At 29.3% G+C, this 15982-nt stretch overlaps 2 protein-coding genes across 2 annotated transcripts; one reads left to right on the top strand and one right to left on the bottom strand.

Annotated features, from left to right (window-relative positions):
* Window positions 1–2307: 2307 nt before the first annotated feature.
* On the top strand, window positions 2308–4232 carry LOC116769266 ((11Z)-hexadec-11-enoyl-CoA conjugase-like). The gene is made up of 6 exons (XM_032660308.2): window positions 2308–2731; window positions 2837–2967; window positions 3040–3245; window positions 3314–3499; window positions 3589–3784; window positions 3869–4232. Exons 1-6 carry the CDS (start codon window positions 2494–2496, stop codon window positions 4094–4096), a joined length of 1185 nt encoding a protein of 394 aa, XP_032516199.2. The 5' UTR covers window positions 2308–2493; the 3' UTR covers window positions 4097–4232.
* Window positions 4233–5199: 967 nt separating this feature from the next.
* Window positions 5200–15501, bottom strand: LOC116768922 (transmembrane protease serine 9-like). The gene is made up of 13 exons (XM_061529426.1): window positions 15137–15501; window positions 14867–14939; window positions 13945–14107; window positions 11721–11923; window positions 10187–10395; window positions 9818–9875; window positions 9558–9676; window positions 8719–8899; window positions 8408–8570; window positions 7530–7732; window positions 6977–7182; window positions 6324–6381; window positions 5200–5431 (listed from the first exon to the last, which is right to left on the bottom strand). The coding sequence occupies exons 1-13, from the start codon at window positions 15200–15202 to the stop codon at window positions 5310–5312; spliced, it is 1824 nt and encodes a 607-aa protein (XP_061385410.1). The 5' UTR covers window positions 15203–15501; the 3' UTR covers window positions 5200–5309.
* Window positions 15502–15982: the final 481 nt, after the last annotated feature.

The raw sequence follows: 15982 nt of genomic DNA, 5'->3' as shown, positions 1-15982 counted from the left end.
ATAGTAAAGTAAAAATAAAATAAAGTTAATAAAATAAAGTATACTACGTAAACTCAGCAAATGAAAATTCACTAAATATTCGGTTTACTTATTTAATTCTGCTAAAAAAATATTACTTGTTTTTTTATTTATATAACATTTAATCTAGCGTCTTGCAATGAAAGTAAACATTATTTAAATTTAAATGTGTTAAATATTTCATATTTTCTTTACACTTTTTTAAATGTCAAAAAGCAAATATTTTTTTTAATTAAAACATATTTCAGCTTTGATATTAAAGCATATTTCAGTGTGAAGAATTAACGCAAAAAAGCGTTACACCAAATTTGTTATGCTGCAAGAATAATAAAGATAATAAATTCGTGGAATCTAGGGGTTAGTTTTTTGGCAAATGAAACGCGGTATGATTGAAAAATACCGAGTATTCCTAACACCAGCACAACTTAATAACTGTAATGTCGAAACAATGAAGATATCTGATGACATACATGGGAAAAGTCTTCTCCATAAAGTATCAAATATATATATACTGATTCACCTGTGTTAGATCATGTCAAATATTTCATAGACTGCGAAAATATTTAAAACTTGTCCAACGTTTGCCAATATTAATTAATTTCTTTACGATGTTGCTTGTTCTTTACGATACCAGCTTTTATTTTAAATAGATAGTAACATGTGTTTATTACAACCGTCGTTAAAATTTCGTCCACTGTGACTCTCTTCAGGACTTAGTGGGGTGTCTACTATGTCCACAATTTTTTAATCATTATAACACTGTGAGATGTTCTCAAAGGTTTTATGGCCTTGATGGTTAATAAAGTATTTGCTTAACACATAAAGATGTAAAATAAGGGCAGTTTTAAAGAATTACTCATATATAAAGTTGGATATGATGATTCACAAATGTCTTCACTGAGCTCCTGACCACATCCCATGCAACCTAGCCGAAATGTCAATCAAAGTTCTTTCTTAATACGGGATCCCGTCAATTCCCGTGTTTTTAAATAATATTTATGCATCTTAAAATACGTAAGACATAATTTAATCTTTATACATTACATACACTACAAAATTCAATTTGCCTAAAATTTTCACTATGGACTTAATATTATCATAACAAACTTGGAGCTCATACGCAAAATTCTCCTTGTGAAGTTTAAAATATTACGGAGAGTACTATATGTCTTCTGAATAATAACTAAACATAAATCTCATTCATAATTTTGGTATTAAAGAAACGCCCTATAATACGTGATAAAGCAAAGTATGTTTAAAATGTTATATGTTGCTCATGGAACCGTATAAATCAAGAATTTAATATATATTTTTTATATTTCAATAACATATATTTTTTATATTTTTAAAAATAATATGAAAAAAAATAGATTTCTTCTTATGCTGCCAAACAAAAATTACAAATACAAACAAACAAAAATTAAATTTCGAAAAGAATTGTGTTTAAAAATTTTATAATTAGAATGTTTTATGTAATCTAAAATCAATTCTTTTCGTCTGTTACGACCGTTTTCCTCCAAAATTAAATACTTAAAGGTGAACTGGGAAGTCCCAGAATCATAAAATCTGACAAAAATAAAACCATGTTACATCAATAAATTAAAAATTTTAAAAATCATAATATACTTTTTTTAAGTTTTTATACCAATTCTAGTCATTTTCGTTTGTTTTGTGCGGAATGAACGGTTGAGGAAGCAATTGAAAAGACACAAGTTATAAAGATTCCCTTTTGTGATGGTGAACTCATTTTGACCTCTGACAACTAATAATTAATGTTAAAATATTACTTTTTAATTTGGTTCTCCTGTTAATATTAAATCTGTACCATAACATATTCTTTTTTTATTGTATTTTTTTGTCAGTATGAAACATTAAAATTATGCAAACAATGAAAATAACAATTAGAAGCACAAATAACATACTCGTATATCACAAGTAGAGAGACAATAGATGTTAGAAGTTTTAATGTTTATTTGTATGTAAGTCGGGTTTAATAAAGTTTCTTTTTAAATACATTGAGTATTTATGTAATACCTTTATTTATTTATTTTTAATGATATTTTAAAGTTTTATCTACTTTTTTGTACGCCTTTTATACATGAACAAGTAACAGAAACAGGGTTTATTCTATTATCTGTATAATGAAAAAAATAATAATTGTGAGGTTGTATTATCTTTAAAATATCCAATAAAAGGATAAAATAATATAATTAACCAAAAAAATAATAAAACTACATATTTCAAGCTGGCATATCCGCAGACAACAACTAGTGTTTAGTTAAAAAAATAAAATGTTTAACTTTAAATTAGGCCATCATTAATTAGAATACAAAACTCTGGGTTCAAGTTCAATTGCTCAACAAATCTAATGAAACAATGCAATACAGATGTTTCGTAGACGGTTGAACCTTTATAAGAATTAAACAAGAAAATGCTGAGACTGTCCACTCTAGAACGACAAAAAGGGATCACACGATGACAGTCAATACGGATATATTGCATCCAAATCAATATAACACAGATGTAAAAATATCAAAACAACCGAATAGTAATTTCGACAATAATATTATTAAAAACATTGGAACTGATTATTCATATAAACATCAAGTTGTCTGGAAAAATGCTATCGGATTTTTTATTTTACATTTATTAGGAATTTGGGGGCATTTGATAGTATTCACTGGCGGCATTTACTGGCAAACGTTTATGTGGAGTAAGTTTTTAATGAACATCTTTTACTTTTACTTTTTACATGATGTAGTTATAATAAAAATGAATATTAAAATTGCAAAATAAAATGGAATTAAAATTGTTTCAGCTTCATTACTTCTATTCACAAGTACAGAAGGTATCACCATTGGAGCACATAGACTATGGTCACACAGAACATTTAAAGCAACGCCTTTACTAAAGACCATTTTAATGATATTCCAAACTCTTGCTGGACAGGTAACATTTGGTTTCTCGTATAATTATACCGTATGTTCGAACGAAAATATTTTATCACATTCACTATTCTAGAACTCAATTTTCACTTGGTGTCGAGACCACCGTCTACATCATCGCTACTCAGACACGGATGCGGATCCCCATAACGCAAAAAGAGGATTTTTTTTTAGCCATATTGGATGGCTCCTATGCAAGAAGCATCCATATGTAAAGGAATTAGGAAAAAGAATTGATATGAGTGACCTACAAAATGACTGGATGATAATGACACAAAAAAAGTAAGTTAATTTTTTCGAGTATAAATATAATATTATAATTTCCTTTCATAAGTTGTTTTCCTTTTTAGATATTACTACTACCTATATTTAATATTTGCTGTGATAATCCCTGTCTCAGTACCATACTATTATTTCGGAGAATCCCTAAAGAATTCGCTGTTGGTATGTTACTTCGCCAGATATGTTTTTCAATTAAATGGAACTTGGTTAGTTAATAGTGCCGCTCATCTCTATGGAACACGACCATATGATAAGTAAGTGTTGTAAAATTAGACAAAAAGTTCTTTTAAAAGTGCTGATGTATTTGTTGTGTGTTAAATGAACTATGACTCAAAACTTCCAGGAAACTTCAACCCGTTGAGTCTTGGTTCGTCTCGTTTATAAGTTTTGGTGAGGGTTGGCATAACTATCACCATGCATTCCCTTGGGACTACAAAGCTGCTGAGCTATCTATGCATTTCAATCAATCAGCAAAATTTATAAGGATCTTTGAAAAACTAGGACTGGCTTATGATTTGAAAACCGCATCACCAGAAATGGTATATAATTTTGAAATGTTTTGAATAGGAATACTACATATACGTGATCTTAATCAAGTAAAAAAATCTTTATTATACTTCTAGGTACAACGTCGCATAATTCAAACAGGAGATGGAACGCATTACGCTCTCGGTAATGACGACGATAGAAATGCCGTCACTTGTATTGGTTTTAAGCATCCTATAAATCCTACATATAATGTGAAATATCAAGCTCCTACTGCCACGCTGGGAAATAGAGGTTTACCCCTTAACCACCAAGATGATTACTTAGAACCTAATGTTCTTAAAAGAAATGTTACCGAAGCTTAGTTATATAGTATTATTAGTGTTAATATTCTAATTTTATTTGAAATTAAGTAGTTCATCGATCTAGAATAGGTAAATTCTGTTTCCAGCGCTTTAAGTATAGAAAAAATATATAAATGTCAATAGATTAGCGGAATCGATAAAAATTTGCATTGATTTTCCGATATTTAACAAATATAATGATAAATTGTAATGATATGTAGTTGGGACTCTTCTACCTCTTTTTTTATTAAAATAAAAAATATAAATAAGCTGTCTTTTATCATTCAGCAACTACCTGGTATCATTCAAATTATGTTACTAAAAAATAAAAGCAGATAAATTTATAATTTCCAATAAATTGTAATAAATATAGAAAAATCGTTAAAATTAAAAGATTTTTATTTATTCTGAACACAAATTAACGTTTATTAAAAATTTTCATATCAGTATATAAAATATAATACCCAATCGCCAGTTAAAATTGATTATTATTATCGGTTTCATTTGTTTACTTTAATTGGAATCTAATAATTTAATCTCAACAATACTAAAATATTCATTATTATGGATAAGGTCATTACTTCTCGAGGTCAATCGATTATTCAAAAATAAAATAATTTACATTTAATATGTGACACAGAAAGGAGTGATATAGTACAGTCAATGAAAGTTTTTTTCCCCGATTTTGTTGACCCCCTATCTCAATCAGTTTTCACGAAAATTTGTGATTAGATAGGAGATACCTTAAGCAACAGAAGTTACATAATGCCTACATACATTTTGCCCCGGACAAGCCACTTCTTCTCGGGGTTAAAAATCATTTTAATAAAAATAACCCCAGGAATCAATAGAGACTAAGTCTAAGTAAAATTTGTTACAAAAAAATTTGAGAATTAATCAATACTTTCTGGGTTTAGAGATCAAAGATTATGAGGCGTTGCGGAGTGCGATTTGCTACAGTTAATGATTATCCAAAGAATAGAAAGATAAATAAAGCTTGTCTTTTATGTCTTTCTGCTAACCAGCTAATGGTTCATATAAATTTGGACATTGGAGTTTACAAAAATCCTGCTTTTAGTAAACATTTCGTCAAAACCTACGGTGATTTAAAATATAAAAAAAGGTCGGTTTGTAAAATATATTTATATAAAATGTAAATTCAAAAAAATTAAAATACATTTCGTTTAATTTATGTTAAAAACACGTCCATTAAATAATAATTCCTGTTCGTAAATTAGTCTGAACAGAAACATCCGTGGCGGGAGTTGTCTCTGATCCAATTCAGGTATTTTGTAACCCTCGTGTAAACCCCTGGATATCCACGTCTTCCACACCCAATACCCCAAGAGACTATACCTATTAAACATAAAAATAAAAAATTTAAAAGGTATATTAAAAATAACATATTTGACAAAGATGTTTTCAGAAAAATATGATTTTAGATGCACAAGTTTAATGCTGTACATTTTTTAGGGAATATATCTTTTAAAGGAAATGTATCCTGAATAGCACGATAAATCTTATGACGAATATCTAACTATGCTCTTTTATCGAATATGTTACGAATTCATACAAGACAGTCAAATTATTCATTCAAGCAACTTTAGAGTTTGCAATATATCAAAAACTGGTATTAGTTTTAGTGCAAAATGTAATTTATATTAATTTAAAGAAAATTATTCTAGCTTTTTCGCAATACATGTTCTCAAAAATTAAAAAACCCTATGTTGTTGCTAGCTGTTACATGTTTCTTTATCATCAGTTCAAATCAAGCGATATTAATGACATTATCTGTTTTTATATTATTCAGTATTGTTATGCAGACGTGTGATAATAACATTAGTGCATTTTGCTGTTCAATCAAGACTATAACAATTATATACGTCCATCTCACAAAATTTTGAATGTCAAATTATTTTTATAGGTGGTAGAGCCTAGCTGTAGTCAAGTAACTACAGGTCGAACATGGGCTGGCTTGACCGGGGAAGTACAATCCTCTCACAGAAGATCGGCGTGAACTAGCCATTTATGGCTGCATTTTGTTCGATGAGTGGAAGAGTCCGTTGCCCTTTCCCTATTCCCACCTTTTCCTGTCATCTCCTTTTTCCCACCCCTCCCTATTCCTAAAAAACGAATGTTGGCAACAGAGATGTTGCGGATGTCCATAGGCGACGGTGGCTACCACCAGGTAGGCCGTCTGCTCGTTTGCCATCTTTTACATAAAAAAAAAAACATTAGAATGCCTTACCCAGCAGTTCGTAACGTTTATCCTTTCTCTCTGCAGTCAGAGGTCCACCACTGTCACCCTGAAAAATTAAATGTTTGTAAGAAAATATAATTTAAAGTATTCCTTATAACTTCTTATTTAATCAAATTAAACTGCTTCAACAGTGAAACTGCTTCATATGAAGGTATAAACCTTATATGATATACACATATTTTTAAGATTGAAGTTTAATTTCTTTACACACGATTCATTTCGGGAGTAAGCATGTAAATGGTGAGAGTGTTACGAAAAGTGTGATCAGGTGATACAAAAAAATTAAAGTTTGATAATATAGAGAGAAATAGAGTTACGTTTCGTATATTATTGTATACCTTTTTATGACTATCATATCTTTAAAAAAACATAAAACTCAGAAAATATATATTAATTAGAAGGAAAGTTAAATAATAAATTGGAGCCCTGAAACTGTTGCAATTTATGATCAATTTTACAGAATTTAAGTCTATTCTGTTTTTCAAATTCAAATACATATAATTGTATATTAACAGCAGACTTCAATTTTAAATATTTATATATATGTTATAAAAGATATAAAATTTGATAAAATAAATTACAAAGCAAAACTCCGAACATGGACTTGAATAAGAAAATCATTTCAAATATATTCCTATTACCTGGCAAGTGTCCCTTTGTCCTTCGTCTGGGTAACCGGCGCAGAGCATCCCATCCGCTATCATACTCGTCTCATACATAGTGTTTCTACAAACGTCATTACTAAGCACTGGCAATTCCACGTTTAATAGAGTGCACGAATGATTTTTCTGCTCACCAATCGATCCCCAACCAACGGCAATTGCTTTTACCCCCACGTAATCATTATCTTGAGAATAAAAAGCAGTTAATAAAGATGAGGCTATTATTTTATAATTAAAATGTAAAGTGTAAGTTTACGTAGATGTATTAAATATGTTTTAAACAAACATTCACCAACGTTCAAGATTTGGGAGTTGCAAAATTAACAACGAATATAAAATGTTATTTATAATTAAATAAAAAAAAATGCGATATTTTGTGAAACTAATCTAAAATTAAATGAATAATAGCAGAAATAACTTTCATAAATCATTTTAAACACAAATAAAAAATTGATTGTTATAATAATAAACAATAAAATATTTGCCAATATATAGACAATACGATAGCTTTTTATTAAAGACAATTAATTACCGGTAATTTGGGGCAGACATACAGGTTTAATTGTATCTGATATTTCGATCGGCTCGTTCAATCTCAAAACGGCAACATCATCCCTGAATGTAAGATAGGTAAAGTTGTGGGCAACAACTTGTACTACATAACGTGTTACAGGACGAGAGTCGTTACAACGGTTGTGCTCTCCCAAAGTTACCTTTATCATGAACCACATTAATCTGAAAATAAGGAAAACTCAAGAATATGCACTGTACGTTAAGTAATTTTATGACAAGAAGTTGTTTATATCATTTTATTTTATGAGATACCACATTAATAGATCAGTTCACATTATGTATTATAATGGGAATGTCAATTCGTCTGTCTATCTTTGGAAATAACGCCTTACTCAATTCTTAAAGTACGTGAAGAACAGGGTGGTTTCTTGTGATCAGATCCATAAGCAGAACCTTTTTGTGAATTAGTCTTTATAAATGTGTTCACATTAACTTTTTTTTATAAAAGTTAGGTACTTTATATTTAATAAATACCTTATTACTCATTTAACATACCACTTTGACATATCAAGAGAAAATTTCTCTACAATACTTCACAATAGGTCGAAATCGTTTAGCGACAGACTTTAATAACACAATCAAACCAGCGTCTCTTCTACATTTGACACACCACTGTGACGAATGTGATGTCGATTTTATTTGATTTATAATAAAACATTTTATTGCGTATAAAAGTTCTCGCTATAGCTAATAGTAGTTCGCGTTTGTTAACATGAAATTTGAATTATGTATATCAACGATAAAAATTAATCTATCATTTTGAAATATATACATAGATTGCTTCCCAAGACATTTAAGGCCGTATTAATAGTCTTAATATTGTCACGAGTAACATACCCTTTAACACAATGGGCCGCAGTTAGGATATATCTGTCATTTATCAGCATGCCCCCGCAGTAGAACTTGTTAAAGTAAGTCAGACGAGCGACCCAAGGGAACTCGTTCACTGATGTTTCCACTCCACCCACAATACGAGATTCCTCGTTTCTTTCACCGCAACCTAACAATAAGTTATAAGAGGTAAATAAATAAAACTTTGACACAAAAGAGCTAAATAACTTATCAAGGCTCAATTACCTGCGTGAGTTAGTCAAAATAAGTAAAAAAAAATTCATAACGCATTAAAATAGGATATAAAATATACTTACGACAGTTACACCTGTTTTGCGAATCTTGATATAGTTCATCTAACATCTCCTGATCGAATGTAGTAGCAGGAGTAGTAGTAGTAGAAGAAGTACTACTACTAGTATTTATGGAACTCTCAATATTACCACTTGCCGCAGTGGTTGTTTCTTTTGTTTCATTAAAGGCCTTTTCACCTAAGGCCTTGATAATCACAAAACGCAAAATAAATTACCAACAATATTAAATAAGTGTTATAAAATCCAAAACATAAACTTACCATATTTCCATGAATAATGAGGAAAATAAGCACAATTGATGTCCACATCACTGTAATTTAATTGGTAAGTTTTATAATTTTATAACAGCACTAGCCCCAGGCTGTAGCAGAGAGAGGATGCAACGGGAATGAGGACGTTGCTCCCTCAACCACATTATTATGCGCTGTTCTATTATTAGGCTGGACCAGCTCTTGTAAAGACAACTATCTACCTAATTATAATATATCAAATTATGCTATGATATACTAAGTTTTACACACGGCTTCGTTTACATTCAGGGATACTTTTTAAAGCTATGACATGTCAATAATTAAATTCAGCCAATATAATGTAATTTGAATGCCTTCTTATGTTTATGGTAGTCATAAATTGTAATTTTTATTTGCTTTTTGTTAAATCACAGAAATTATACGAGAGCCGAAGAATTTATGTTTATACGTAAAATCACAATTCGATATGGTGATTTTACAATAAGTATGGAAACATTGGAATATAATGAAACAACACACGGTTGTATAAAACGCTATATTATTAAAATACAAGTGATTTAAAGCATTGTTATACTTTCTTGAGTTACATTAATAATCACAATAACATGCGTCTTGTGTATTATCACGTATCCAGTCCAAATATTTGGTTACTCTCGTGTAAACACCGGGGTAGCCTTTTCTAGCACATCCGTAGCCCCAAGATACTATACCTGAATTATAAAACAGAATAAAAATTAATATTAACAATTCAAATCAATTAAATATTATTAATGAAGTTTCTAACAATGTCATGTTTACATATAGAAATAAAGTCAAACTATGTAATGTTACTATTTTATAATTAAACATACCAATTAATTCGTAAGCGTGTTCACTATTTTCCATAAACAAAGGTCCACCGCTATCTCCCTAAAATATAAAAATATTTACAGATTATTATTTTAATTTCTATTTATCAATGAAAAACCTTTTTAAGGTTTAGCCGTCAGAATTCAAATTAAAGCGATACTCTTAATAATAATTAATAACTCTAAAGTTCAGCTATAAGAATCAAATTCGAAATACGACTAATTTATTAAATGTAAAATGTTGCAAGAATTAAAAATTCTTAGATAGTTGTTGTAAATGTAACTCGACATTTCCGCGAAAGTTTGTTGAATGGTTCTAGTAGTAAAGAAAGAGAACAAAAGAAAAGAGTCAGTCAGTCCGTTGAAACTTACAGTGCAAGCGTCTTTATGAGCGGTTTCTGGATATCCAGCACACATCATAACTTCCTTAATTTTTGTTACATCATATTTCGTCTTGGTACAATTCTCGTTGCTCAGTATCGGTAACTGAGCCTCGAGTAACGTACACGACCATTTGCCAGTTTCTTGGACGGCGCCCCAGCCAGCGACAGTAGCTATTTTGCCAACGTACAAATTATCCGCTACAAAGATAAAATGTTGTCACATTACTTTATTTCCTTCCTTTTGCCCAATAACGATATCGTATGAAAGAGTAATAGACATTTTTGTATTATAACTTTAAAAAATATATATATTTTTTGTGTTCATTTAAAAGTCTTCTGTAGATTTTATTAAATATTAAAAAAAATCAAACCTAACCTTTGTAGTTTAATTATAATTTATCTTGACTCACGCCTATAAAAATCTCAAAAATAGATCCTTTCGAACGTCTCAACACCCATACATGCTCATATATTTTATAATATAACCTAACCAATTAGTAATGCGCTTTCACACTATAATCGGAGCAATGAAAAGTAAGTAAATAATATGTATTTTATAACGTCTGTAATGGCAATATTGTGACATTTCAAAGTCATTTGGTCATACGTATTCAAAGTATTTTAAATTATACGTTTTGTGATAAAGCTATAAAATTCCTAATTTTATGAATTATAAATTGAGTCGGAAACCTTAAAAGTTTTATAAAATAAAGATTGCAAGAATTTCTTGTTTAATGTCGTTTCAAATTGTTATTAACATATACAGGTAGTAAAACGTTTATTGATATTTTAAAAGCCAAAAATATTGGAGCTATGTGACATAAGAAATGATGTTTGCAGATATGAGATTTTGCAAGGAACCTGATTTAATCTTATGTAATGATGATGAGGAATAGTAATAATCAAATACAACAAAGCTTTACAGTAACATACAAATCGATTAATCAGAACAATTTCTTCAATACGAACAAGACTAAATAACTCTTCCCGGGGTTTTAATAGTTATTTGTATTCTACTACGCTCTCATAAATAACTTATCATTTACAACCTAAGTAGATGCAAAATTTCGATACGAAACCAGATTAAGAGTGTCGAATAACTGTATTTTTTTTTTTTGTGTGTGTGTTAATAATAACTAAATCGAGAAGAAAAATAACGCACAATTTAAAAACGACTGCGAATAATTAATATAAATATAAGTAATCACGAAGAACACATGGAAATTGATGTAGACTCGGTGTGTCAAAGTCAACTTTTATTTTATTCAAACCAAATGAGCAAAATTAACCATACACTATGTAAAATTACATTAACATTTCTACATTAATTAATACCTGATCTAATTGTGATTTTTTTTATAACAATCTCGCACTTTATCCATAGCTGTTAATTTTATTCAGATATTTTGACAAAATACAAACTTGAACAAATGTTTCCGAAGAGATCAGCAGGCACCTATGTTATTTGTGCCACGTATAATCCCAATGTTACTTTAGAACTGAATATTTAAATAGATACATACCTGTTTTAGGAAGACAAACGGGTCGGATAGCATGTGTATACTCCAAAGGTCTATTGAGCTGTAGCAGTGATATGTCATTAGTTAATTCCGTCAAAGTAAAGTTGTGTACATACATCTTAACTACTGTACGAGTTTCAGGCACATGGCCAGTATCACAACGATCATGCTCACCGAATTTCACTTTGAATAAGAACCACATGAATCTGTGAAGGAAATATAAAATATTGATTAAATATAGCACACCCTGTAATGCTCATATCGCGACAAATGTTAAGGGTTCCTTCTTTATTTCAAAGTTGATAAACAGCTGACGTGATCCATAAGTAAGGAGATAAAACCAGATTTTTTTTTTAAATTGATAGCCTGGCTTCTACGTCTTGATAAATATACTTTAGGTTTTTTTAATAATATATTAAGTAAAATATTTTTTTATGTCGACTTAAAAAACCTCCAAAGCAGATTTAAGATTAAAAAAATACTTGGTTAACCACAACATATTGTTTTTCGCTTCGCTTACTACCATAATAACTACTCAACTATTCTATTACTGAAAAATCGAAGTCTATATCATCTAAAGTTACCCATAATACATATACCACTAAGACATCTCGTTGCAAATAAAATTAGATTTAAGATTAGGTAACAAGTAAGAAGACGATGTTGCAAATGCAAATGAAAAAATGGAAAGAGTAAAATTCAGTAATATTAATTATCCATAACAGGTACGTACAATAATAACATTGCTGTTGTCGAATCAACTAAGCGCCTCATCATTATCACGCATATTCAGTTATTTTATAATGTAAATAATTGCTCACACATCGATTTCAGGAGAAATTCTATTGTCTGATTCTTTATATCAATTAAATAATTCCAACTTTAAGCAGATTATTACAGCTATACGCTCTTTAAAAAGTATGTCGATAGATAAATAGTTGCGTGACTGTTCATTTTAGATCGTGGTAACTGCCTTCCATTATGACACCATGTGCTTGTTGCCACACATCGAAAAGCAAATATTTAAAATAAGAAACTATACAGTTTTAAACATAGGACGTATTTTTTATAAACTGTTAAAAAGTGTCGTAACAAATTACTATAAAGGAAACTCAAATAATTTTTAAATCTGGACGCCTAACAAATGAAGCAATGCCTTAAATTGATTTAAATCAGACGACTCCTAATTTATTCAATAAAACTTTAAATATATTTTAATGTTTTTTTCTTTTTCAAGTAACATCATCTTCAATCTCGATATAATGGGGTAAATAAAGTTTTTGTTTTATTTGACTTAACTCCTCGATCGTAAATCTTGTGTCGTAAAGATTATTTATTGAATTTAAACCACCCACGACAATATTTAAAATTTTATGTGTGCGTTTTAAAATTTGCACATTAATACTTTTTGGACGTACAATATAGGAGCAAATTCTTAATATAAGGAAAGTTCAATTTCCAAGACTACACTAAAAATGCCCTACATTTTTTTTTTGCTTTAAAGATCATGGGAAGAACTTTATATTACTAGCTTTGTAGTTAAGTAACAAATATTTGTAAAGACGAATTTAATTGAAGACGTGTCCAACTCCATTACTCATTAAACAGTAAAAATGCAACATCATGTGTCTACAAAATAGTATTTTTTTAAGCAGATGATGGAGTTTCTCTTTATGCAACACTCTACTCATAAATTGTAAAATGATAGCCTTACTCTATATTAAACTAAACTATTATCAGACTCACCTCATGTTAAGAAACGTCTTTCAAGTCCTGTGTATGATACTTATAGATTTCGCCGTTCGAAAACCCGTAAATTAATTAAACACACATATTTGTAACACATACAAAAAACCTAGTCTGAAAATATTTTCCTATAATAGTAAGCAATACAAGAAAATAAATTTCTCTTTCTGAATTATATCTATGTAATTTAAATATAATAATATTTAATATATAATTTTAATAACTATAAGTAAATTTTAAGAAAAGTTATATATATATATATAGATATATAACTGAAAAGGACTAGACACTATTCTACATACGCGTGAAATTTGTTGTTATATACCGAAACTAGGTTACAGTAATGACCATAGTCCGTGAACTTATATATAAGTATCATAGTTTGACAAAAGAGGCATACACATGACTTTTTTAATTTATATAGCTCATTTAAACAAAGTAAGGTTTCCTTATTATACTATAACAATCATAATACTCTTACCCCTTCACACAATGGGCTGCCGTTATAACGTATCTGTCATTGATGACCGAGGCACCACATCCGAACGACTTATAATAGATAAGACGAGCAGTCCAAGGATATGCGTTCACGTCGGTGGAAGAACCACCCACGATTCTAGGTTCTTCATTACGTTCTCCACAACCTGAAAAGTATATAACCATAAGAAAAGTCTGCTTAATAAAATTAATGAATTATCTTGATTATCCAAAAAAAGGTTCTAGATCTAGATTTCAATTTATTTAAATAATTTAGACCTTTCTTTTATAATAATGTGCATTACTATCAAAATATATGCAACAAATTATAACTAACGAAAGCTTGTTAGTATATATAGATATATATATATAAAGGACAAGCCTTTAAATCATGTTTGTAGGAAGAGACCATAAAGCTAGGTAATTTTTATATTTATGTACTTAAATTTAAGAGGATAATTTTATTTTTTTTTTTGTGAAACAAGAGAATTTTGGACATCTTGTTTCTATTTTCTACTAAAATCTAATCTGATTTACGTACGTAAGGTAAAAGTGTAAATAATTTATGTGATCGATACTATTATTGCCTGTATGTCGATATAATAAAATATGTTATATCAAACATTTTTTTCAAAGAAAAAAAATGTAGTAAAAAAAAACAATACTATGATTTTCTTCTTATAAATTCTATAAAACATTTAAATCAGGTTATATATTTCTCGTGATGAATATTTTCATATAATTTAAAAAATCTTAAATTCCTTACCAGTACAAGATTATATTAAGACTATTTTTTTAAAATATATACTATTAGGCAGTAGTTAAGATTTAGCTTATATATTTTTTATAAAATTCGAACATACGAGGAGATTTTTTGTAGGATTTAAAAACCTTTAATTAACTAATTTATTTATTGTTAAACTTACTACAATCACGGCACGGCGGTAAATCGTTGTTTCGACCATGAGCGTAGTATTCATCGCTTACTCTCAGTAAATTCTGAAAATGGCAACATTATTTTAGTTATATGTGATTAAAGAAAAACAAAAAATATATATGTTTAATATACATAAATATTATTTGAAATTATTGTAATAGTAAAATACGAACTTTAAGAAATTAGACTTAGAAAATAATTCTATTAAATATATGTAAATAAAAAAGTGTACTTTATGTGAAGTAAAATAAAATCTTACCTTAGTCAATGTATCCGTAGAACATAGAGACACGCATAGCATAAGACAGAGTACATACAAAAACATGTTCACTTTTCTTAACGAAGATGTAAACACTCACATCAACAGCGCAATAATGAGCTTAAGGTTCAAAGATTTCGACACACTAACTCATGTCACGATCTCAAACCACTTTAAGGCTGTGCTCCCTAAAATGTATCACGTCATTAATAAAAAACAAAAATTATTAAAGCAGTAACCCGTCGTGTTGTCGTAAGGTATATTTTATTTACAATTCACTCGTATTACAAGAGGAAAAACGCAACGATTAAGTTTTAGAGATTTTGCTCAGAAGCTTTTGAAGACGACGTATAAGGCGCCAATCGGTGGCTTAATGTTCGAACATGTTATTTGGCAATGACCTCAGAGATCAACGAACCCGCAGATAAATAATAACTCAAATTGATTCTTAACACCATTGACATAAAGCTTTGATACCCTGGTCTAGGTGATGCGCTTAAAAATGAGTTGTTGGTTTAAATAAATTATTCTCAATAAACTATGAAATGTTTGAATTAATTAACATACCAAACAAATTTACCAGTATTTGCTAATAATAAAAGGAAGTGCGAACATACATAATAAATGTAAACTGTCATTAACTAGGTACGTATTATACTACTAGTAACTTTTAAATCCGAGTATCTTATAGGAAGAAAAATATATTCATACTTTGTAAAGACTTGTAATTCAAAAAGTTTTTTTTATGGATTAGATTTCTCGAAAGACAACTATTTAAGTGATTTCGATTAATAAATTTTCAAGAACTGTAGACACTCTCTTAATAGAATTTCATTTTTTTTTTCT

Source organism: Danaus plexippus, chromosome 5 (genome assembly GCF_018135715.1).
Source record: "Danaus plexippus chromosome 5, MEX_DaPlex, whole genome shotgun sequence".
Lineage (NCBI taxonomy): Eukaryota > Metazoa > Arthropoda > Insecta > Lepidoptera > Nymphalidae > Danaus > Danaus plexippus.
Note: the sequence above shows the minus strand (reverse complement) of the source record. Positions and strands in the feature narration are given on the sequence as shown.

Bases quoted from the DNA above. Each gene is read 5' to 3' on its own strand.
- LOC116769266 (XM_032660308.2), top strand. From the start codon at position 2,494: ATGACAGTCAATACGGATATATTGCATCCAAATCAATATAACACAGAT. The intron at 2,732-2,836 runs GTAAGTTTTTAA...AAATTGTTTCAG, and splicing joins CTGGCAAACGTTTATGTGGA to CTTCATTACTTCTATTCACA. The intron at 3,785-3,868 runs GTATATAATTTT...TTATACTTCTAG, and splicing joins AAACCGCATCACCAGAAATG to GTACAACGTCGCATAATTCA.
- LOC116768922 (XM_061529426.1), bottom strand. From the start codon at position 15,202: ATGTTTTTGTATGTACTCTGTCTTATGCTATGCGTGTCTCTATGTTCT. The intron at 9,876-10,186 runs GTAAGTTTCAAC...TTTATATTTTAG, and splicing joins CTCATAAAGACGCTTGCACT to GGAGATAGCGGTGGACCTTT. The intron at 7,183-7,529 runs GTAATTAATTGT...TTTATTCTCAAG, and splicing joins ATGTCTGCCCCAAATTACCG to ATAATGATTACGTGGGGGTA.